General features: G+C 46.2%; 1 protein-coding gene across 1 annotated transcript in view; it reads left to right on the top strand.

Annotated features, from left to right (window-relative positions):
* Positions 1-23,650, top strand: part of USP43 (ubiquitin specific peptidase 43) — a 920,725-nt gene that overhangs the window by 529,116 nt on the left and 367,959 nt on the right. The window contains exons 5-6 of the mRNA XM_085616819.1: positions 2,152-2,287; positions 13,027-13,174. Coding sequence (XP_085472945.1) covers positions 2,152-2,287; positions 13,027-13,174 — 284 coding nt within the window. The remainder of the gene's footprint in view (positions 1-2,151; positions 2,288-13,026; positions 13,175-23,650) is intronic.

Here is a 23,650-nt window from a genome sequence, read left to right as displayed (position 1 = left end):
GGTACTAGACCCCACCCCCCTTGCAGGAGGGGTGGAGATGTTATGCAATGTCACAAAGTAATTCCAACAGCTTATGTATATTTGTAAATTGGTGCATAGTATTGAGTAGTGTGTGTGTTTAATAAATGTACTCTTACTTTTATAAAGCAAAGTACAGACTGGACAACCAATTGAGTGTTATTTCTGCGCACCTGCAAATGGCGATTACTAGCCCACACCACCTCCCTTGAGTAAGCCTCAGACTGCTCTGCAACGCTACCCTCAGAGTCAGGCGCTACTATTGGGTGTTTGGTTCCCAGTGAAGGACAAATGTGGTCATGCTATTTGTGCAGGCCTCACAGATGCTGCCTCGTTTTCCAACAGAGAGGGAGGGAGTTCCATGTTTTGGCAGCAAGGTGAGAGAACAAGCGTCCTCCGGTGCAGATGCGTGTAGTCTGGGGGAGGTGTGTGGTGAGCGCAGGTTCCTGGTGGGTTGGTGGAAGGTCAGGCGGTGATTCATGTAGTAGTCCGATGTTGTGGAGGGCCTTCAATGCGTGGGTGAGGAGCTTGAATTGGCATCTCTTGTGGATGGGGGAGCCAGTGGAGATCTCTGAGTTATGGGTGATGTGTGCTCTCTTGGGTAGGTTGAGAATCAGCCTGGCTTTTGTGTTCTGTATTGTCTGGAGTATTTTGCATGAGTTCAGACTTTGCGCCTGCATAGGAGGGACAAATATAAGTAGAGTAAGGAAAGCCCACACAAGCTAACAAATGAAAAGTAAGCAAAGGAATGTGACAGCAATGCTGCCCAACCATAAGCTCTGGACGGCCTCCATGCTCACTGTAAGCCGACAATAAGACTTTTTGTCAACAAACAGCTTCCACTGTCTGCTAGGCGAAACCTAAAAAAACTGCAAAGATCTAAGCTCAGTGTATGGTCCGATTTTCCACATTTCGAACTCTCTCAAGCAGCTAGATTCAGGTGTTGAGACCTTAGCAATGCCATCTCATGTTTCCCACAGGACTCTGTAATTTAAATATATGTTGACAAGTGTTACATTTCTGCATAATGAAACCTACATAGAGATTGAAGGCTATAGAGATTTTTTTTATGTAATTGTTAAAGTGCTTTGGGCCACTTTCCAAGCTGCCTGTTGGTTTATAAGATAATACGGCACTCTATAAATAGGAATATAGACCGGGTGTGGTATTTTCTGGATTTGGTATGACCTCCCATTCCAAGGTGGACACACACAGAATGCTGGGGTTTTACCACAACTTTGTGCCCAAACATGATTTGAAAACCATAGAGATCTAGAAGTGTTTTATAAGATGGTATACACTGCAATAGGCCACCTGACTATATGGCCTAATATGCCCTGCGGTGTTACATTCGTGTAACACCAGTAATTCTTAGTGTGAAGCATCATAAGAGTAAATTAATGCCATAGGACTACACATGCAAAAACCTTCTATAGACTTTGAGGACAATCCCGCAAAGTCAAATGAATAATTGTGTGAGAACGCCAGTGTGTGACTAAAGGTTAGAGTTTGGATGGCTGATCAATGTACACCAGCAAACTGCAGGTAATAATAGTAGTAGCTTATTTTAATCTACAGATCTTACGTCTTTGCAGCTTTATATTGCCGGAAGTAAGGGATATGCTGAACATACTCATTTTATTGACTTTGGTAAATATAATCTCTCTCTCTCTCTCTCTCTCTCTCTCTCTCTCTCTCTCTCTCTCTCTCTCTCTCTCTCTCTCTCTCTCTCTCTCTCTCTCTCTCTCTCTCTCTCTCTCTCTCTCTCTCTCTTTTCTCTCTCTCTCTCTTTTCTCTCTCTCTTCTGTCTCTCTCTTCTCTCTCTCTCTCTTCTCTCTCTTCTCTCTTCTCTCTTCTCTCTCTCTCTTCTCTCTCTCTCTCTCTCTTCTCTCCTCTTCTCCCCTTCCCTCTTATAATCAGAGGTGGTTCAGAAAGGTTGACTGTAGGATTGCCTATGGATATGGTAATGGTGCCATCATTGGTTGAGGGACGTTGTATGAGCGAACCCAACAATGATGGAATTAACATTGTTTGTGCCAACCTCAGAATAAAGGAATGTGCTACATTTGTTGGTAACAATGACGTTTGGTTTATCTGCACCCTCTAGAAAAGTTTCATCTTTCTACCTCCCAGGTCGCTGAATGTCACTTTAGTCTTCCAGTCCAAGCAGCAGCGCTTCTTGCGCATAGGGCTGGCAGTCCCGCTCCTTGGCACTGTGACATCCCTGCGAGAGATGGTGGCCGAAGAAGGGAAGATTTCACCGGATCAGGTATGCTGGAACTCTGTATTTACGAGTCGTGAATGTTGGCCTGATGAAAATGGGGTGCGACCCATAGGTGACAATTTGACAATAGGCTGAGATCATGGACCAGTTCTTCTACTGTCTATTCCACCAAGGAGACCGTGACCTCTGAAGCACAAGGTCCCGTTATTGCCTTCAAGAGGGACTACATGAATTGGGGATGAGGGTCCTGGAGAAGACGTGAATATGGGGAGGTGGTAGTTGTGATGTGCTGTTGCAGAGTGGCCTGCAAAGAGGTGACCGATAAATAAGATTTTAGGGAGTTGTGGATGCAGAGGTGTTTTAAGAGGTAAACCTTTGTGGGTTAAAAAGGTGGAGCAATGCAAGAAGCTCATGTGTAAGGTTTTCTTCTGGAGCCGTTTAATTAAACAGAACTTCATTAATTAGCTGGCAGAAGTCCTTGGTGAGGGGTCCGAGGAATCATTTGGTAGGCTACCCATAAGTGTGTAAGATTTCATACATACTGGGGCCACTTAGAGTAGCTGCACTTGTACATCAATGGTTTGTTGTTGTTGAAGTGCATGAAAGTTTAAGTATCTGATATGTTTACCTAATCAGAAACGTTATTGGAACAGATCCTAGTAACAGGACAAGGAGGGTAGCTTCTTCAATTCAGAATCAGCATTGAGGAATAAGTGTCTCAGTATGGCCGGCACAGCAGTGTCAAATCTCAGCCAGGCACCAGGATGCATAGCTGCCAACTGTCCGTTTTCGCCGGGACAGACCCTGCAAGTTGGAGACTGTCCTGGGTAATTCACTATTCCGTAACAATCCTAGCAATTCAACTGCCAAGTGTAACAAAGAGAATTGCAGAGAATTGCAATGTGAATTTCAAACTTTAGGCCAAAGTAGCCGAGTTGGAAAAATTCTCCAATGCAGCTGAATGGGAGAATTTTTCCAACACAGCTACTTTGGTCGTAAGTTTAAAATTCCCATTTAATTTCCCTGCAGTTCTCTCTTTATTGAGTAGACCCTATAATCTGCACTATGATTAGTAGGTGGAGTTAAGTTATGCTAATTATGTTGGTTGGGCGGAGCTTTGGGGCAGTGGGTGTGATAAATGTTCAAGTAAGTAATTGATAGCTGTGCTGCAAAATGTCCCTGGAACTTTTTTCAAAATGTTGGCAACTATTTAGGATGCATCTGGCAAAGCCTAATTTTAGCCAGGTGTCAGAGTGAGCATGACCTGACTGAGCATTAGCTGGACATCATGGTGCATATGACAGAGCCATACCTCATCCAGACACTGAGTGCATGGGAATGTGATGATGCAGGTTATGGTACATTGACTAAGCTGAGCCATGTCTGAATAGAGGTATTGTTAGACCTGTCATCATTGGGGTGGGTTTCCCCTGTATTTATGCCTTTGCCTCCTGTGTTTCTGCTGTGTGTTGGACTTCGTTTTGCTGGCCTACATGCTTTGGGCACTTTGCCATTGCTGTTAAGTGCCAAAGTGCAAGTGCTCCCTTTGTCAATTGTTGTTATGGATTGGTTTTTCCACAATTGATCTATTTGGTTTACTGTTAAGGCCCTAGTACAGTGCACTGTGTACCCAGGTTCTGTAAACCAAATGCTGCTAGTAGGCTTGCAGCACTGTTTGTGCCACATACACAAGCAGCCTTGCAACAAGGTGTCAGGCCTGCCATTGTGGTGCCTGTGTGCAGTCTGACACTGCCAAGTCGACCTCCTAACCTTCCCTTTTCTTACATGTGAGTCACTCCTAATGTAGGCCCAGGGTACCCCTGTGGGCAGGGAGCAGTGTATGTGAAAGGTAGGACATGACCTGATGTGCGTGGCATGTCCTGATAGTGAAATCCTGCCAATTTCGTTTTTGACTATTGTAAAGCTATCTGTCCTCATAGGATAGAATGAGGAGTTTGCTTATAACATCTTATAAGCATAACTGCTCAGGGGAACAAGATGGGAAAATGAAGTGTGTTATGCCTGAACTCAAAATGTTAAGATGCATCTTTTAGTGATGGTGATTTTTACATTCTGGGTTTGAAAATACCACTTTTAGAAAATGTGTATTTTCTTGCCTAACCATCCAGTGTGCCTCTGCTAGGCTGTGCATTGGCTGTTTGGCTTTGGAGTGACAGGGGCTGGGGATGTGCATTCCCTTCAGACAGCCACTTGGGGACTGAGGTGTGTCCTGCCTTTCTGGGTGAGTCAGGGCTGAGCTGAATAGACATGGGTTTCATTCAGAGTAGGGGAGGAGATTGATTTCACACTTAAATGGGCCTGGTCTGCAAAAGACAATGATGTCTCCACCTCCTGCCAGGAAGCTGTACCAGAGAGGACAGAACTAGTTCTGGCTGGGCAAAGACACACTCTGCCTCCAGAGAACAAAGTATTTTATATTATAAAAAGAGGGGTCCGGACTTTTAGATCACCTCTGGGAATCAAGAGGAACCTTTGCCAAGGAGAAGAGCTAGAGAAACTGAGGAGGAATACGGCCTCTGTGCTGGTTGCGGTCTTGGGGTTGGCCTGCAGTGGCTACTTTCTGCCAAGGAAAGGGAAAAGGACTTTGTTGTTTCCCCTGCTTGAGGAAGATCTCCAAGGGCTTGAAGAAGAGCTTGCCTCCTGTTCTGAAGTCTCAGGGACACAAAGGCTTCACCACCAGCTCCCCTGACCTTCCTTGCTGGGAGTCCTGACTTGCCAAGAGGTTCTGGGCCTCTGGAGGTTGTTCTGGCTGTTGGGAGCTGGAAAAGCAACGTATCGACGAGAAGCGTGACACATCCGTACTTGTTTCCGACGCATTGCCGAAGAAACCGACGAGAAATCGCTGGACGCCGCATCAAGTGCAACGGGCACCAAAGTCCGATATCACTTCACCGATTCTGATGCAAGCCCTGATATGTGGCTGCAAGAACCCACGCATCCTCCCGGATTGTCAGAGTGAGGTGCCAGGTCTGTCGCATCCTTGGGGGTCACAGTAAAGAAACTGATGCATCACCTCCCCACGCAGTAAGAAACTGACGCATCACCTCCTCTCCAGTAAGGAACCGATGCATCACCTCCCCCGTGCAGCAGTAAGGAACTGGCGCATCACCTCCCCCGGAGCAAGGAACTGACGCATCACCTTCCCTGAGTGTAAGGAACTGACTCATCACCTTCCCTGAGATCCTTTTTCTTTGTGTGTGCGACACATCCAAGGTACTTTGTGTGAAAAATGTTGCATCTGCAATTTGCTTTGAAATGAACTATTTCTACCTTTTGAAAGTCATATTTTCATTACTGTATTGTGGATTTTTGTCGTTTTGGTCGTGTTTAGCTTAGATAAAGATTACTTATTTTTCTACACTGGTGTGGTGTCCATTTGTAGTGTTTTCACTATCTTACTGTATGTGTTCACAAATGCTTTACACACTGCCTCTGAGACAAGCCTATCTGCTCATGCCAAGCTACCAACAGGGTGAGCAGGGGTTATTTTAGAAGTGTATACCCCTTACCTGACTAGGAAGAAGGGTCCCTACTTGGGCAAAGGTACCAACATCTGCCAACTAGAGACTCCCATTTCTAACTGGTATGAACACAATGGAGCTGAAATCTAGTTGTAATTCAAGCTGCATATGAGTGTACCGAGTCTTAGATCGAAATCAAAGTTCTCCTAATGTAGCCAAACCTTTGCCAACCATGGTAGTCCGTATCAGATCTCAGGGGGGCACCTTGAAGTCACACATTGGTGCTTATGACCTAAGCAACCTTATCTTGACATCTGGGGGCATGTGACAGAGCAGACTCCTAGCTGGATAGAAGGGTACCAGCAAATGAACCTAACATCTTATTGGGCTTCATGATACATCTGATTGAGTCAAAACGTATTTGAACACCGGTGTGTGGCAGGTTGGATTAGAAACCAGGAGCTGTGCCAGGTGTGCTTCACTTTTATTTGCATGAGTGTATGCCACCATGCTCTATCAAGGTACAAGTTTGACAGATTTCAGGATATGCAAAGGCAAATGTTTAGCCACCTGTCAGGTTGCACTGGGTGATGGCTAACCTTAGTTGGATGTCATGTCCGTGTATTACCCAGAAAAAATATTTGGGGGATGTCAGACTTGATACCCAAGCAAAGACTTAAGCTGATATAAGGTTGCACAACCACACATGCAACTGTGTGCGTGACTGATGTCAGTCTGCCCAGGACCTTGCCAACCCATAGCCAGACATTATGGTATTTGTGATCCCACCAAGCCACAATTTGATTCCATTGCGTATATGAATGCCCCTCTCAACGCTTTGGACCCGCAAGAGTCCAGAATCTGAGGGTTGACCACACCTAGGCACGGTTACCAGGACCCTGGAACGTAATGAACTCCTCTCCGGATCTGCATGGAACACTGTCCCTCAAGTGCGACTGACTGACCCCAATATGGCTGCTCATGGTCCACTCATGGTTCTCACCCAACGATTACTATGTCCCGCTGAGCATCGGAGCATTCATCGTAGCAAATCTCTGCTTCCACCTTCCACAACCAGGCCTGAGGTGGCCCTGGACGGAGACAAAACCGTCACCAGACCTGCACTGAGCACAGTTCAACATGAGACTGCCTGACCTCACGATGGCCACCCATGGCCCACCCTTGGCCCTCACCATAAGAAGGACCAGGTCCCGTTGAACATCGGAATACCCATCACAGCGAGGTACAGCTTCCTCCAGCCACCCTCCACGACTGGGAACGGAGACTGAGCCAATCACTGATCCATTGCTAAGTTCCGCTCCGCACGACGAGAATGCCTTAACATGTGATGACCAACACTGGCATACCCATGGTACCATGGGGAAATATGTGCCGCTAAAGACCGGAACAAACCTACAAAACCAATTCAGCCAAAGGGAATAATGCTAACAATTCACCGTTAATCCTATGGCCATTGAAACGCAGCGAAGAAAAGTCCTACCTCCACTCAACTGCCGGACTTGCCTGACCTTGTGACGGTCGTCAAAGGGTAACTCCCGGTCAATTTAAGCTGCGCTGGTGATCCCCGGTCTGCCCAAAAGAAGCGGGCCTCTTCTCAGTCCACTCACAGCCCCGTGCCCCGGATCTGCTGGGCAATACCCATCAAAGGAACGCAGACCCGACAGTAAAACCAATGCCTCCAGCGTTTATGCCTGACTACAAGATGGCCCACGGCTATCCAAGGAACTCACCCGGGTTCCGAAACTGCGCAGCTGAGACCTTGAGAACCGATGATAGTGAGCTTCACAAGTGAATCTGACAACTCGCCCCGGATTGCCATGGCTGTCACGGCAATAAAGAAAACCACAGGCCTGAGAATAAGTCTCAATAATGGCCGCACATGGCCCAGTCCTGGACCTCCCACAGCCAGCGTAACCCCGCCGATGTGCCCCTTACAACTGAAATAAAGGTACACATCAAGAGTCCCAGGCAGCAACGCGCCCCCGATAAGCGGTCCTTGGCAGTAAGGAGTTACAGGCCAGCTGATAACTGACTGATGCCTGACCCCAAAATGGCGGCTCCATGAGTGCAGTCACCCTGATCAGCAATTTCAGACAGCGTGAGGAGCGACGCTGTTCCACGCCATCCCGCATCTGGACCGTACAATTTGGCAATGAAACAACCCAATCTGGGGAACAATTGCCCGAGCATCACCTGAAGCCAGAAGCCTTTGGAGTGAATGGAAGCTAAGGGCCTGCACAGCAGGTCAGTTAAGCCCTACCTCCCTGACCCAACTTAAGGCGGCAAACCACAGCCACCCCCTGCCGAAGCGCCCAGCACCACAACTTCTCCCAGAGCACTGATTGTAATCTATCAAGCGTGCTCTCTATCCTGACCAGACCTCAAAAGAAGGGTCCCCTTCACAATACAATTATTCTGTAGCGGATTAGTGTCCTCCACACCACACAGTACCACACTGACCTCCTCAGACCTGGGCAACAGTTAATCATAGATACCTGATACCACCGTCCCTACACCGAGGGTAACTTCTGAGCACAGACCCATGGACCCTTAACTAGAGAGGGCCCACCCTTGCCTTCCAGTCTCACTTCGAGACCCGTATCCCCTAGATGACAGCCCCTGATCAGTGTGAATCCCTCAGCCTATCAGAATCACGGTCCCCCCTTCAAGGACACGCAACAATGTCACCGGACACACCAATTTTCACTAGCCCCCCCAGTACCGACCTACTTGAAACCTCACGTCGCGAACTCCTTCGTGATTAGTTTCCCTCCCAACCTCTCACTTAAAGCGAAAAGAAACTTCAAACATAGATTGATTAGACAGCATCCAGAAACGCTATTTGCAGACATATCACTGCTCCTCGAAAGGGTAGATAAAGATGGATCTCATCTTCCACACAGAAAGACCCGATAACTGGAACGCCACGTTCAGAATGCAACTTCACATCTCCAAAACTACGATTATTCCGCACAGCTGCAAACTTACGACCTTAACCACTACCCCCTCAACACGGAGCGGGAACAAGTCTGACTATCTACTCGAACGGCACAGTCCTGATACAAGCAAACAATGAGAACCTAGAGGCCTTCGACTCCCTCTTCCCCTCACTCAAACGCCTACTTGCACACGCTCCGACCTTCCCTGAGCCATTACTTACCCCCGGTCAACCTGTCTCACCAGGAGAGTCAAATAACCATTCCCACGCCCTTTGCCAGAACCACCATCCTCCCTTCTCGAGTCACCACCCACACCTCCGCCCCCAAGAATCACAATCTCCAAATCCCCGACGAACGTCAACCTCAGCCTCCCCCTCCCAAATCACCTCCACCATCAAGCCAGGAATGACCCTGCCCTGCTAGCACAGACCACTTACAACATTACTCCACCCGTAGGCAACAAGAGGATGAAACCACGACACGACCCACTGCACCCCTTGCCATGGGGTCCCAAACAGTGGCATCACGGCCAACACAAGCAGTAATAGACATCATAACACTGACACGCCCACCACCTCACAGGACGACCCTGCCCAACACTCCATCTCACCCGCCCTGGAAAACACGGCGCAGCGTCTCGCCCTACTAGAAAGCCAGCTAGAAACGATATTCCTGGGCCTAAGCGAAATCTTAACTAATCTCGAGAGGGCCCGAAAGCCCAGGCAATCCCCTCCCAGGACTCCCACTCCGACCAACTCCACCCAACTAACGCACCCTACAGGGACCTCAGCCACCCTTGCGACCCTGATACAGAGACCCATAAGATCCGATACAGAGATCCCGACACAGAGACCCATAAGAACCAAAGCCGCAATGTCCTCAGAAGAGGCGGCTGATCAAGCTTCAACGTATGACTCTCCCCCCACAGCCTCCCCAAAATCCAAGATCCAAGTGATCATGGAAATCGGAAGAGATTACCCCCTCCTTAAACCCCCAAGACCCCCGACCTTCCTCACCACCATACCTAGGCCCCCCTGGAAAGAACCACAGCAAAGATGGGTCTTCCACCAACTGCATGCTCATAAACTGCAGATCAGCCTCCAAGCATGCAACAGAACTAGCAGAAGCCATCCTATCAAATGACATAGACATCGCGTTCATCACTGAGACTTGGCTAAATGAGTTCTCCTCACCAAGCTTGGAAATGCTTGTTCCTCCAGGCTTTACTATTATCAACAAAGACAGAAAAGATCAACGAGGTTGGGGTGTAGCTATCATACACAAGAACAACATCGCCATTATGGAAATGGACACCTTCAAGTACAGCACCATTGAATGGCTTACCGCCAACATCAAGACAAAAGATAATAGAGCAATACTCTGCTATCTTCTTTATCATCCCCCAGGCAACACCTCCGCATTCGGGGAACACTTTTCCGACTTGATTGCTCACTCGGTGACTCTAACAACTTAATTCTTGGTGACCTCAGTCTGCGTTGGAATGAAGTGAACAACTCGCTAATTCAAACACTAAACAATCTTCTTCGTGACCACATTCTATCCCAACACTGCTCAGAGGAAACGCGCAATAAAGGAGCAACCTTGGATGCCATTATCGCTCCACGAGACACAGTTATGATCAACCACATCCTCCCCGTGGACTGGTCAGACCACCACATCATCTTATTCCACATCAACCAAAAAGTGCTATCCCAGCCACCATTGCAAGACCCCCCCCCCTAAATGGTCTAGAAATCTAACCCAGATTCGCCTTGCCGTCCTAGAAGAAAGGATAAGCTTGCTCCTCCCCAGCGCCAATGATCACCTCACCACTACTGAACTCACCTCGCTCTACAACTCAAATATGTTGGCCATTCTGGATCAACTAGCCCCCCTGAAATTTAAAAAAAAAAGCAGGAACACTCCTTCCAGATCATGGTTTAACACTGACATCAACTCCGAAAGGAGACAACTAAGAGCCACAGAAAGATGCTGGAGGAACAATCCTACCGTTATCCTCCGCGAGCAACTAAGAGCAGTTCGCAGGAAGTACAGCAAATACATCAAGAACAATAAAACATGTTTTTCTGCACAGCGCTAGACAGCGCAAAAAACAGACCCAAGGAGCTCTTTAACATCATCAGGCAACAACCCTCCATGCCCGCTACGTCCTCAGTGCTGACTTCCAAAGAGCTGTGCGACAACTTCGCTAACTTCTTTAATGACAAGACCACCAAGATCGAGCTCTCACTGGACACCAACAGCACCCCTCCCCCCTATCAAGATCATCACGCCTTGGGTGAATGATAACGCATCCAAACCCCCTACCAAACCCTGGTTATTCTTCCACCCCATTCAGGAAGCAAAGATAGTCAAACTGATCTCCACCTCCAATCCCTCTTCTCACGTCCTCGATCCTTTACCCCCACAACTGACCAAAAAGCTGAAACTCTCCCTAGCCCTGCTCTGGTGCAAGATCATAAACAGCTCCCAGGGAAGCGGAGTCATTCCAGACTGCCTCAAAGTTGGACAAGTCACGCCACTGCTGAAAAAACCTGGCCTTGACATAAAGGACCTGAATAACTTCAGACCTGTCTCTAACCTACCTCTTCTATCCAAAATCCTGCAAAGATGCGTGCTCCTACAACCAACCCAACACATGGATAGCATCAACCTCCTTGATTCCCCCCAGTCAGGCTCCAGAAAAGGCTGCAGCACTGAAACCGCGATCCTCAAAGTCCTTGATGATATCCACAAAGCACTTGATTCGGACCAATGCTGCCTCCTCGTTCTCCTAGACTTATCGGCAGCCTTCGACACGGTCAATCATAATCTTCTCATTAAGGTTCTTCAAGAAAGGGCAGGACTCGATGAGGTGGTCCTACACTGGTTCGCCTCCTTCCTACACAACTGCACCCAAAGAATTAAAATCAAAAACTTTGCGTCCGACCTACACCCAGTCAGCAGAGGAGTACCCCAAGGTTCATTGCTCTCCCCGCAACCTTTCAACATTTACATGGAACCCCTCACCACCCTACTCAAAAAAAGCCAAGAGTCCCTTCCATCTGTATGCAGACGATACACAGATCTACTTGGAAACCTCCATCGAGGACATTCGAAGACTCAACGACACACTAAGAGAAGTCCAACACTGGCTGTCAAGTAACCACCTAAAACTTAATCAAGACAAAACGGAAATACTCCTCATCTCAAACAAAGATAACCTTCAAATTGCGGAATGGTTGAAAGCTATTGATGCGCTCAATGGGAACCTCACCCTGGCCAACTCACAGGACAGGACCAAACACATTAAGAACTCAGCTAAGAGCGCCTTCCTTAACCTACTGAACAAAATAAAAACTTAAATCCTGCCCAAGGACCTCAAACAAGCCACCCAAGCATTGGTGTTGTCAAGACTAGACTATGGGAATGCAGTCCTCTCAGGAATAGCTAAATTACATCTTGCTCCCCTCAAAACAACTCTCAATGCGGCAGCCAGAATGGTCACCGGAATCAAGACATTTGATCACATTTCACCCACACTCAGAGAACTTAATTGGCTCCCAGTTGAAATGCGGGCGAGCTTCAGAACAGCCTGCCTCGCGCACAAAGCCTTGCACACCGGCAAACTGGAATATCTGGCTTCCAAACTCAAAACAGCCGGTCAGAACAGGAACCTCAGGAGTTCGAACACTCTTCTACTCATCCCGCTGAAAACGCAAACAAAAAAACGCGGCACGGTGCTTCGCTGGGAACGCGCCCAAAATCTGGAACTCTATTCCCCCTCACATCAGAACTATCCCCTCTTTTGCAAAATTCAAAAGACAGCTTAAAGTCCTGTTCCTCGACCGTTCCCTAGTGAACCGATAGGAGCCGCCGGAGCGCTGAAGCAGGCACCTCGCACCGCTTCGACTCTGTGTCCCCAAGACTTCTACCTCCACCTCGTCCCTGACCCTGTTCTCGTCACTCCTCCCCGAAAGTGGAGCACTGCTCATGACATCAACTTTCCTCGAAGACTTTCCAAGACCTCAGCGCCTCATGGTTATGCTACGAATTTGAACTCTCCGTTCATGATCTATACTATTAATGTATTATTGTGATTCTCTGCAACCCGACTGTTGTAAAGTGCTCTGATACCCTCGGGTTAGGCCAGCGCTATATAAAACTTCTTAAATAAAAAAATAAAAAAATGTGATGGCAGGCTGTGTGTGACTTAACCAACCATTAACTAAATGGTTGAAACAATCCTTAGAAAAGGTCAACCAGATGTTTGGGTACAGTCATTTGAATTATTGATATTTGTGAGAATTGACTGCTACATTTTCCCCATCCTTTCTTGCAGGTAATTCTTGCAGAGGTGTATCCCAACGGATTCCAGCGTTCCTTCTTTGATGATGACGACCTGAACGCTATTGCTGAGGGTGACAGTGTGTATGCCTTTCAAGCTCTGTCCCCTCCCTCAAAAGGTGGATGTTCCTCCCAACTCTCAGGTAACTACCCCTTGTTTCAGCCTTTCACAGTTTAACATCCTTTGCTTCCCCAATGATAACAAGGAAGCAGACCATAGTAGTACGAGAACATCTGTTCCTTTTTCGTTAAGCACAAAGATGCAGTGAACCCTCTAGGATAGCAAAACCTTTCGAGACTTCAGAAAGTCTGCCAACAGTTCTGTCTCACTGACTGGATGGTGGGGCTGGAAGAAGAGTAAGGGACTACCTGTGTTTTAGCATTACTGCTCTTTCAGAGATCTGCACCCAGTGCTTAATTTGAGCCACTGGTTTCCGGTGCTCAGCACCAGCACTTAATTGTTATCACCACTCTTAGGACAATCTGTCACATGGTGGCGCTGCTCTTGTAATTTAAAGATGAACAGAACAACGAATGTTTAGGAATACAATGTACATAAAAAATTGTTAATACCTGCTTCCTCAACCATTCCTTTAGCTTTGAGGACATGGCGTAATCTTAATGGTCGCACTTGCAGGTGAGAGAGATGGTTAGTAGTTCTTTAAGCAGCGATGACAGGGGCGATGGGTGGTGCAGGGTTGCATTGGCCTCCTAGTCAGGGTCCAGGCACTTACTATTTTACAAATCAAGCACTGCCTAGACCTTTCTTGGGAATGCCCCATTTTCCCTTGGATCACTACAGCTTTATATTAGCGCATACACTCTCCATAAAAAGCTTGCACGAGTTGATTAGATTTACGGTTATATTGTAACATTCTAAAGGGCATATTTCTGAGTGATCGCCTGGTGAGAAGTGTTATTCAGTAGATACATTCTCAAACCACAGAAGTAGGGCACAGGTTTTAACCCTGACTTTTCCACCTGAATACATTGTGTGATCAGTGGCACCTCCCTGTGGCGCGGCTGAGAAATTTCCATTCGCTTTTATAAGGACACTTCCAACCCCCACCCCTACACCCCCTCACCGTATTAAACTGGGTGATAATCTAAACACATTGGCAAGATATTGTTGTCATTTTGTGACTAAGCTTTGCTATATGTGATTGTCTTTTTATGTGACCTGTTTTTCTTCATCCTGTACCTCTCCCCACCCTATCAAAACAACCCTCACTCCTTAATGGGTAAGGTACTGAAAAGTTTGAAATATCTTGACATACAACACTGCCTTGCTGGGTATGGGGGCGGGGGGGGAGGGGTTAAGGGTGTGTGTGTGTGTGTGTGTGTGTGTGTGTGTGTTTTTCTCTCCTCCCTCCCCGTACTCCCAAAACTTCCCCGTACTTAAATGAGGCGAGGGGATACAGAGATAGGCACTTCTTGACCGCTGCTCTAAGTGAGACTCTGAAATATAATACAGGATTCGAAATTTACATTTGCTTAGACTTTTCTTTTTTTTAACCTATGTGGTATTTAATTATTGAGAGACTGATTTTAATTTCCACACTTCTTGCCAGCTGTGCTGTACGATACTTGAGAATGATCTTGTGTGAGCTTTCTGAATACCGAGGCACTGTCCACAGCAGCAGCTGAGACCTTATAAGATAGGGCCCTGGCGGTGCTGAAAACACATGTGCTATTTTATTTGTACTCCTGTTCTGTCCCCTTTTGTGTAGTTCTCAAAGTTGAGAAGCATGCACAAACTTTTTTATGCCTTTTTTAGTACTTTACATGCATGTAGGATCAGTGCAACTAATGGGTCAATTTTTCCTTTTCCACCTGGAGGACTCAAATTGGCTAATCAATGCAGTGGGAGTAACCCCATGAACACATTTCCAACAACAGTTTCTGCATGGTAACACTGATGCAGTGCCATAAATACAATAATGAGGCTCAAAACCCAACCACTGCTGTGTGCAAGGAGTACTTCTCCCTTTGGTTTTTTTGGCCAATTTATCTCAAAACGTGCAATGAGATCTTTAATGTGTACAATAAATGATGACACACACTAAAGAGTAGTAAAAATGACATTCATAGTGATTGAGTTTACATGTGTCCAGCCAGAAGATCAGAGCGGAAGGCTAATGAGGAAGGAGGGAAGGGATAAGGGCAGTCTGAAGGAGAGGTCCTGGACGAAGTAATGGCCTAATTCCCAGTAGTGATCAGTATTATCTTAAAGACTTTTCTTCCTCACTTCTGCAACACAGATTAATGCGTTATCTAATGTGGAAGAGCAATACAGACACAGCGCGGAACTCTTCAATACATGTGCCCATATTTGCTCCCAAAATCGTGCTATTCCAAATGCCCCAGAATGCTTCAGCCATCAGACCTTAAGAGAGTTTGGTGCAGGGGGGCAAAACCAAAGTAGAACAATCTTGTAAATTTTTGATTGAAAAAAAACAATGCATAGCCCTCATCTCTGAAGCTAAATCAACTGCTGTCAGAAATTGATTGAGCAAAGCCAAAATCCCCCTTAGGAAGCTTTTCTGAAGAGTAAAAAACTCACTGCAGATGACACCAATGAGCTCTCAGTTCAAGCACCCTAACTGAGATGTAAAGAATTCACAAGCTTCTTCAAAAAACCATTTAGATCGAGCTCTCCTTCTCCTCCATCCTAGAAAAGGAGGTGAGGTACACAGTGCCTAAAAAATAAATGGCTCTTGGGCAAATTTCAGAGAAGTCTCACAGACCTGTTCCATGCAGACCCTCTTGAAAGCTAGACCTTCCTCCCACTTTTTTAAACCCATGTAAACATCAACCTTCTAGGAAATCAGCCACTCTGTGGCACTCTTTGGACACGCTGGGTCTATATGTCGGTTTCTTGTGGAAAAGTCCCCGATGCCTCAAACTCGTACAACACAACTGTTACCCAAGACAGCAGAATCACTGCCGAGGATCTAAATGATTTCCATCCTATTTCAAGTCTACTGTCTGTCATTCAAGTTTTGGAAATCGGTGTGGTGATGAATCTCAATCAATATCTGAACGACAGTAATGTTTTGTGGGCCTATCAATCAGGCTCCATGAGATGAGCAGCACAGAATCTGCCATTTTAAATACAACTGAGACACCTTGAGAATTCTAGAGTAGACCAACTCCTGTCCCATTTGCCCCCCTAGAGCTCTCCACAGCACTAAACACAGTAAACCATCACACCCTATTAAAGAAACTAAGAGACAGAAAGGGCTTGGAAGACACAGTTCTCACCAGGTTCACCTCCTACCTGGATAAGAAAGACCAAAAACAAGAATTTCAAACATTCATTCCAGTACCTTTAGAGCAGACCTAGGAGCCCCTACACTGCTCAATCTGTAAATAGAACCACAGCCCAGTCTCCTGAAAAACACTATTTTGTTTCACATTTATGCTCATCATACTCTGATCCACCTGAGAATGTCCTCTCTGAATGATATCGCTACTGTAGCCTATAATCTATCAGAAATTAAAATCTGGATGACATGCCACCACCTCAAATTTAACCTTCTCAAAACAAAAATTCTTGCTCATAGTGCCCCCAAATTGTTCCACAAATATACAAAAGTATCTCAACAATCTGGACCGTGCTACTGAGCACAAACCAATGGTAACAACTAGGAGGAAATAAACACGGTGTCCCTGAAGCAGATCTCAAAATTGTAACTCGGGGATTAGTGCTTACTAGACTTGACTACGGCCATTCCATGTTAATTGGTATTCTTAAAATCCATGTAGTGCCTCTGGAAGCAACTTTGCATTTAGTGGACAGGCTTGTCACTGGGCCTCTAACAAGACCACATCACCCCACCCCACTATTGCTCTCTCAGGTGGCTACCTGCCAGAGCTAGAAATCCCTTCAAGCCTGCCTATGTGACATGCAAAGCGATTCACACAGACTCACCTGAGTACCTGAACCAAAAGCTGATCATCTCGAGCAGTAAGCGTGGTATGAGGAGCTCAAACTCGCTGCTGCTGGAAGTTCTGGCCTTCAAGAATGAAGACTGACTGTGTGTAGACCTGAGACAGGCCACTGGCTGCTTACACAATATAGGAAGTCTAGAACCATTCCAGAGGTCCAGTCCCAGACACACTCGTGTTGTTTAAAGAAAAGAGAGGAATTTGTAGCATAGGGAAGGATGGCAGATCTCATGTTGTATTCTGAAAATATTGTTTTAGTGCTTTGGGGGATATGCATAAATTGCAGTGCGAGAGAAACTAGGTTATTTCAGAGCATGCTGTGATAATGCATACGCATAAAGGTTTCTCCTTGGGAATACATTTTTATTGTTATAACATAAATGCATATTTAGCAGCAGTTAGAATGTTTTAGGACAGTCTGATTCCTGCAATTTGGGATTTACATGGGCTGTAATGCATATCTGAGCACAGGTTTTGCATTCATTTGATGTACAATGTAGGATGGGTACGTTTTTGTGTCATCATGCGCACTGCAGAGAATTTATAGTGAATGAGCTTGTGTTCTGATGAGTAAAGTTTGTGCATTTTTATTTGAAGTTTAGGTACATCACGGTGGGATTAGTTCACGTGAGAGATTTCTGTGAGGATTTTGAGAATTATCAGGAATACAGTACAGTATTTCATTGGTGTTGGGATCTGCAGGTTTTTGTGTCGTCCTATGGAGCTTGCTTCGCTTTTATGTGCACATTTGGAAATTGCATACAGATTCAAATTTGTAATGTGATATACGTAGGGAGATGGTGTATGACTATGACTGGCTGCGATTTCATAATTTTATGGAAAATGCATACTATTTGGCTTGCATATTATGTACGTATGGGGATTGCTTACATGTTCAGGTTTGTGTGCTGCACTATGGAGAGTGCGAGCAGGAGCAGAATTGTCTTGTGTGTGGAGACTGTGTACAGGTGCAGAGTTGTCTTGTGTATGGAGACTGTGTACAGGTGCAGAGTTGTCTTGTGTATGGAGACTGTGTACAGGTGCAGAGTTGTCTTGTGTGTGGAGACTGTGTACAGGTGCAGAGTTGTCTTGTGTGTGGAGACTGTGTACAGGTGCAGAGTTGTCTTGTGTATGGAGACTGTGTACAGGTGCAGAGTTGCCTTGTGTATGGAGACTGTGTACAGGTGCAGAGTTGTCTTGTGTATGGAGACTGTGTACAGGTGCAGAGTTGTCTTGTGTGTGGAGACTGTGTACGGGTGCAGAGTTGTCTTGTGTATGGAGACTGTGTACGGGTGCAGAGTTGTCTTGTGTATGGAGACTGTGTACAGGTGCAGAGTTGCCTTGTGTATGGAGACTGTGTACAGGTGCAGAGTTGCCTTGTGTATGGAGACTGTGTACAGGTGCAGAGTTGTCTTGTGTATGGAGACTGTGTACGGGTGCAGAGTTGTCTTGTGTATGGAGACTGTGTACAGGTGCAGAGTTGCCTTGTGTATGGAGACTGTGTACAGGTGCAGAGTTGTCTTGTGTATGGAGACTGTGTACAGGTGCAGAGTTGTCTTGTGTGTGGAGACTGTGTACAGGTGCAGAGTTGTCTTGTGTATGGAGACTGTGTACGGGTGCAGAGTTGTCTTGTGTATGGAGACTGTGTACAGGTGCAGAGTTATCTTGTGTATGGAGACTGTGTACAGGTGCAGAGTTGTCTTATGTCTGTATGGAGATTACATATTAGTGTTTGTTATGTCTGTGTTACCTGGGCAATTTAATAATGTGATTTGGATGTCAGGACATTGTGTGCGAATGCTGCTGTGCTGACCGGTTTTGTGTTGTTGTCTGGTGAGGGTTGCTTTGCGTTGAGGTAATGTATGGTTAAACATTCAGTTTCCATGTTCCTTCTCCCATTAAAAGTGTATATTTGGGGATGTACAGGAAACCCTTTGTCGAGGGAGGTCTAAAGGTCCTTTACACTGACTGTAGTGTAACTGGGCGTTTGTGAGTATACATCCTGCGTGTATAAATGTATGTTGTAATTGTGATAGTGCTGAGTGTGCAGACATGTGCTGATAGGGCCTCATAACCGATGAGGTCACAGGACTTGCAGGTCTTGAACCATTGTTACACAAATAAATAAATCCGTATTTGTAAAGCGCAAACTACTCACCCTTATGGGTCTCAAAGCGCTTGGGGCCGTAGTGGAATTTAAGTGAGCTATTGCCCAGAGTCACATGGTGCTGAGCTGAGCTGCCCCCAGAGCCGGGGATCAAACCGTGAACCCTGTGCTCCGAAGTCAGCTGCCCTGGCCGCCGCACCACACCTCTAGTTGTCTTGATTTTTGTGTGTGACATGAGGTGTGGGGAGCCTTGTGACTTTTAGGGTTTATATTTTCCACGACCCAGCACGGAGTAACTGTGGCTGTTAGTTTTCTTTGTGTGCCTGTGTGGGTGTTTGCGAGTGTGAAATAATGTTGTTCGATGAATCTGTAAACTAGACTGTTGGAGTATGAGTGATGGTGAAGGATTGTGTCTGCACTATATGTACATGTGTTCTTTGTTGTGATCAGGGCTCGATTCGGGGTACCACGCGGGTGGACGGCATCCCCCCACTTATTTTACCGGGAGCTCGATAACTGGAGCAAATGGAGCCGCACATTCACTCTTTGGCCTCTCTGGGGTGAGATTGGAGCTCATTCAGAACGCTGCTCACGCGCTGGCTTCTCTGATGCAATCGCATCTAAGGGGTGAGCCGAGGGGAGGCAATGAGTCTGATGGTGCAAGCCACCTTTTGTGACATCACTTCCTGTCGTGATGTCAGCGCCCCCCATCTTCTTTTTAGAGGACTTGTGCCCTGGTTGTGATGTATTTTTAAAAGGGAAGTGTGTAGCGTCCCGTGTGTCCCCATTCCCTGTATGTCTGAGCTGGTGTCTGGAGTGCTGAGTGAAGGATGTAGCAAAACTGGTGTGTCTGGAGCGAAAGCCTGTACTTAATTACAGTGGGTGAGAGGATGAAGGCTTGACTCGCCCTAGGTACCCGGCACTGTACTTAAAGGCCTGACGTGTAAAAAAGAAGATACACTCCGCTGCATTCATCTTTGAAGAACCTTCTTGGAGACTTAGCACGTATTAGTCTATTTTAGTCACTAGGGTGGGCAGTCAGACACGTTTTTGGACGCCCTTGTTGTGCTGACGGTTTGGTTTGCTGAAATATGAAAACCAGCGTATCAGTGGACTCTGTAATAAGCAGCTGTAACAAGTCGTGTTGTGTTCGAGGGGATGTTACAAGCTATTCTCTAGCTAAGTGCCTCGCCAGTTTAGAGTGTAGTGCCTGGGGTACTCAGGCTGCCCTTCTAGCCAGTTTATGGCCGTAGTTTGCAGGGAGAAACACACTTCCAGGTTGACGTCACCGCCTGGAGCCTTCTTCGGGCCACGCGCTCCCCGTCTCGCTCTCCATGTGCGGGGAGGGGGAGTGCCAGACTCTATTAAATGTGTGCTGCGCTTGTATAAGTGTAGGAGGCTGCTAATTGGGCTGGAATGCCCTGTGCAGTTTTCATGCAGTTTGTAAACATGAGCCTTTTAGCCAGCACATGGATCTCCTGCACCCGCGGCCGCCTCGTACATTTTTAAGCAGCGGCAGAACGGCACTGACGTCTTAAAAGGGTAAAGAGCGCGCATGGCCAGGGCGGCGCTTCAGGCTGTTTATTCCATACGGAAGTGCATTTCTCTTTGAACACAAAACTCATAAACCGGGCTATGTTTTGTGGGCCTGGGTGGAGGAGAGGAAAAGAAGCCTCCTGAAGGGCAGGGCGGGCTGAGGCCAGGATTTGTGACTCAAAAGGCAAGCGCATTGACGATTCCCTTTAATAAAAGCAACGTCCTGCAACGAGGCTTGCCGCAGGGGTGGACGCGACATTTTGATGATCTGCCACAGCAGGGGACATATTTATTGCCCTGGTGGCAATTAAGGCCCATCTTGTTGATGGCATCCTTACAGTCTGCCAACCTGTGCCCACATGTCACCCGGGCCCCGTGAGAAGCTCCAACAGCATTGAAAGGAGAACAACGGCCAATAGTTTTTAATCATTCTCGAATGACAGGGTGACTGCTGGCCACAGGTGGTTTGTCAAGTCAAGTCAAATGATCTTTATTCGGATATATTAAAAGACATCCATAAAAGTACATGTAAATCACAACAATCATCCCTATAAGCAATAAAAACAGCATTTGTTAGCTATAACATATGCAACGAGGCAACCGTTGGTGCAAATATGCAATGTGCAAATAATACAGAGGTAGTACAGACTTATCAGACCGTGTTCATTGTTGCTCGAGATCAAACAACAAATTAAAAGAAACGACTGGCTCTAAAAGTTGCATCCATAAAAATACGTATAAATCACAACACTCATCCTGATAAAACAATAAAAACAGGCATTGTTAACTATGACATGTGCAAAGGAACAACCACTGTGCAAATATGCAATGTGCAAATGATGCCAAAAAATAGTGCAAACAGGTGGTTTGTAAATCTCTGTGAATTCTGTAATTATGTGTGTGTTGATATAACTCTTTTCTGCAGAAGGAACATATTTTGGGATGCTTAGAAACAAGAGCTAGCATTTCAAGCATAATTAATGGAGTAGATCTTAATGAACAAGCCTTTTTTTTTTGTTGCTGTATTTACAGAATTAAACAAGTTCAATTGTTGATTGAAATTAACAATTAAAAATACATGAATAAATAAACATATTTGGCAATTGGCTGATTTTATTCCACAAAAAGTGGGGGCTTCAAATCCTGTATTTTGCAGACATTTTATGTTATTTTTAAATAGATGGCATTGTGCTTTTGAAGTAGGGGTATCCTTGAATGAAAGGTTGTTGTCTCCATCTGATTTCTTTTCCGCCGTACAAGTTTCTAAGCGTGACAGTGGCTTAGGTAATAACAATCAAAACAAGGGTGGTGGGACTGGGGCTTTGTGAAGGCCCAGCACACGGGCCCCTACAGCTATGAGAACAAGGTGTGGGTATCTAGTTTGGAGAGTGGTCAACAGAGGGGAGACGCTCCGGACTCCTGCCAGCGCGTTCACACCGGGATTTACTCTCCCAAGAAGCAACTCACTCTAAAACTAACCGGGATACTCGACTAACTAACACGAGTCCCCACCCTTGCTGAACACTCCGCTCGGGCAATCGATACCCGACCACGGTTCCGGCAAACCACCTCCCGGCCTACGCAAGCCTTGTCCTCTGGACCCTGCTTTCCGATTAAATCAGCACACATGCCATTCTACGTGCTCTCACTTTATAATGTCCTGATGATGATCTTGATTATCTAAGATCAAAACGCCGTCGACCACAATATAAAAAAGTTCCCTAAAACTGTAAAAATTACTTGGGGTTCCTTTGATCTGTTTCTCAATGCGATGTAATGTTTTTACTGTCACTAAACACCTCACTTCACGCACTGTCACTTATTTGTGTGTGAGCACTGTATTCTCCATGTTTGTCTCTCTGCAAAATGAAAGAAACTGAAGATACTTCATTTTATGATGTTTAATAAAATGTGATACCTTCCAAAAAAAGTATTCTGTGTCCATACATATATTTCTGACTGAACCCACCTGGCTTCAGTATCTCAGTGACTCCAATTGATTTAACCTTTACTAAATAGCTTGTAGCCTTGTTACCGGAGGATCTTGTAGACCTCACCCAGTCCACTCTTTTTGTTAACTATACCATTTAGGAGCAAGGCCCGCACGCACCCTAAAAAGGTATTTTTCGATTATATTGTTTGACCCCATTGATGGATTTGCATGACATTTTGCAAATCAGTAGCTCAATCAGCTAACGTCCAGCCTGCTCATTCTCATGCAGATCTGGGCGGGGGTGGGGGAATGAGTTAAGGCGAGGATCAGAAAGAAGTGATTTTCCATTGTAGCTGCCGTAGGAGATTTTGCTCATACCTGTAGCCCAACCCACTGAAAGGATTTGCCCCAAACTTGTCTTCTGAGTAGAATTTTACTCAGAAATCGTGCTTCTGTTGGTTTTTAGGTCTTGCCTAGGCAGCGCACATGCGCTGCTTTAGGAGGGCCTTTAGCCATCAGTCTGCCCCTTTTCAAGCACACTCATGCTTGTGCTGGCATCCACCTTGCGGGAGCAAGCAGCGGCGCGCATGGTGATTGAAAACATTTGGCTCTCGCGCTGCTGCTTGCTCTTGTGGATGCCAGCACAAGCACGAGTGCTTAACTGGGCTTGTTATAGGCTTCCTGAGGCGGAGGGCAAAGTTAGCCATGCCGTAAGTTTTATTTAACGGCTCGCTCCGTTATACCGCTATTGCGCAGGTTGTGCTTTTGCACCCATGTCCCTGTTTCACGAGAAAACCGGTCTCAAAATGTTTTTTAAAATAGAATTGAAAACAAAGTTAATTCATCACGGGGTCCTGGGTAGTACAGATCTCTGAATGATGCCAGTTTCTTGGCTGTTTCCAGAATCAACAGACAGACACACTGTAAGAAGCTTCCATTAATCTACCCTCTTCCTCTGCACTGCCTGAGTTTATCTCCCAGCTTCCCCCTGCAGCATACTTTCATCGTGAAAACTGTAGCATTGTTTTTGTATTTTATTAATGAATAAAACCTAAACTTTTTGTGCCCAGGACCACTCGTTTTATTGTCAAG

The sequence above is a fragment of the Triturus cristatus genome, chromosome 7 (genome assembly GCF_964204655.1).
Source record: "Triturus cristatus chromosome 7, aTriCri1.1, whole genome shotgun sequence".
In the NCBI taxonomy this organism is placed as follows: Eukaryota; Metazoa; Chordata; class Amphibia; order Caudata; family Salamandridae; genus Triturus; species Triturus cristatus.
Note: the sequence above shows the minus strand (reverse complement) of the source record. Positions and strands in the feature narration are given on the sequence as shown.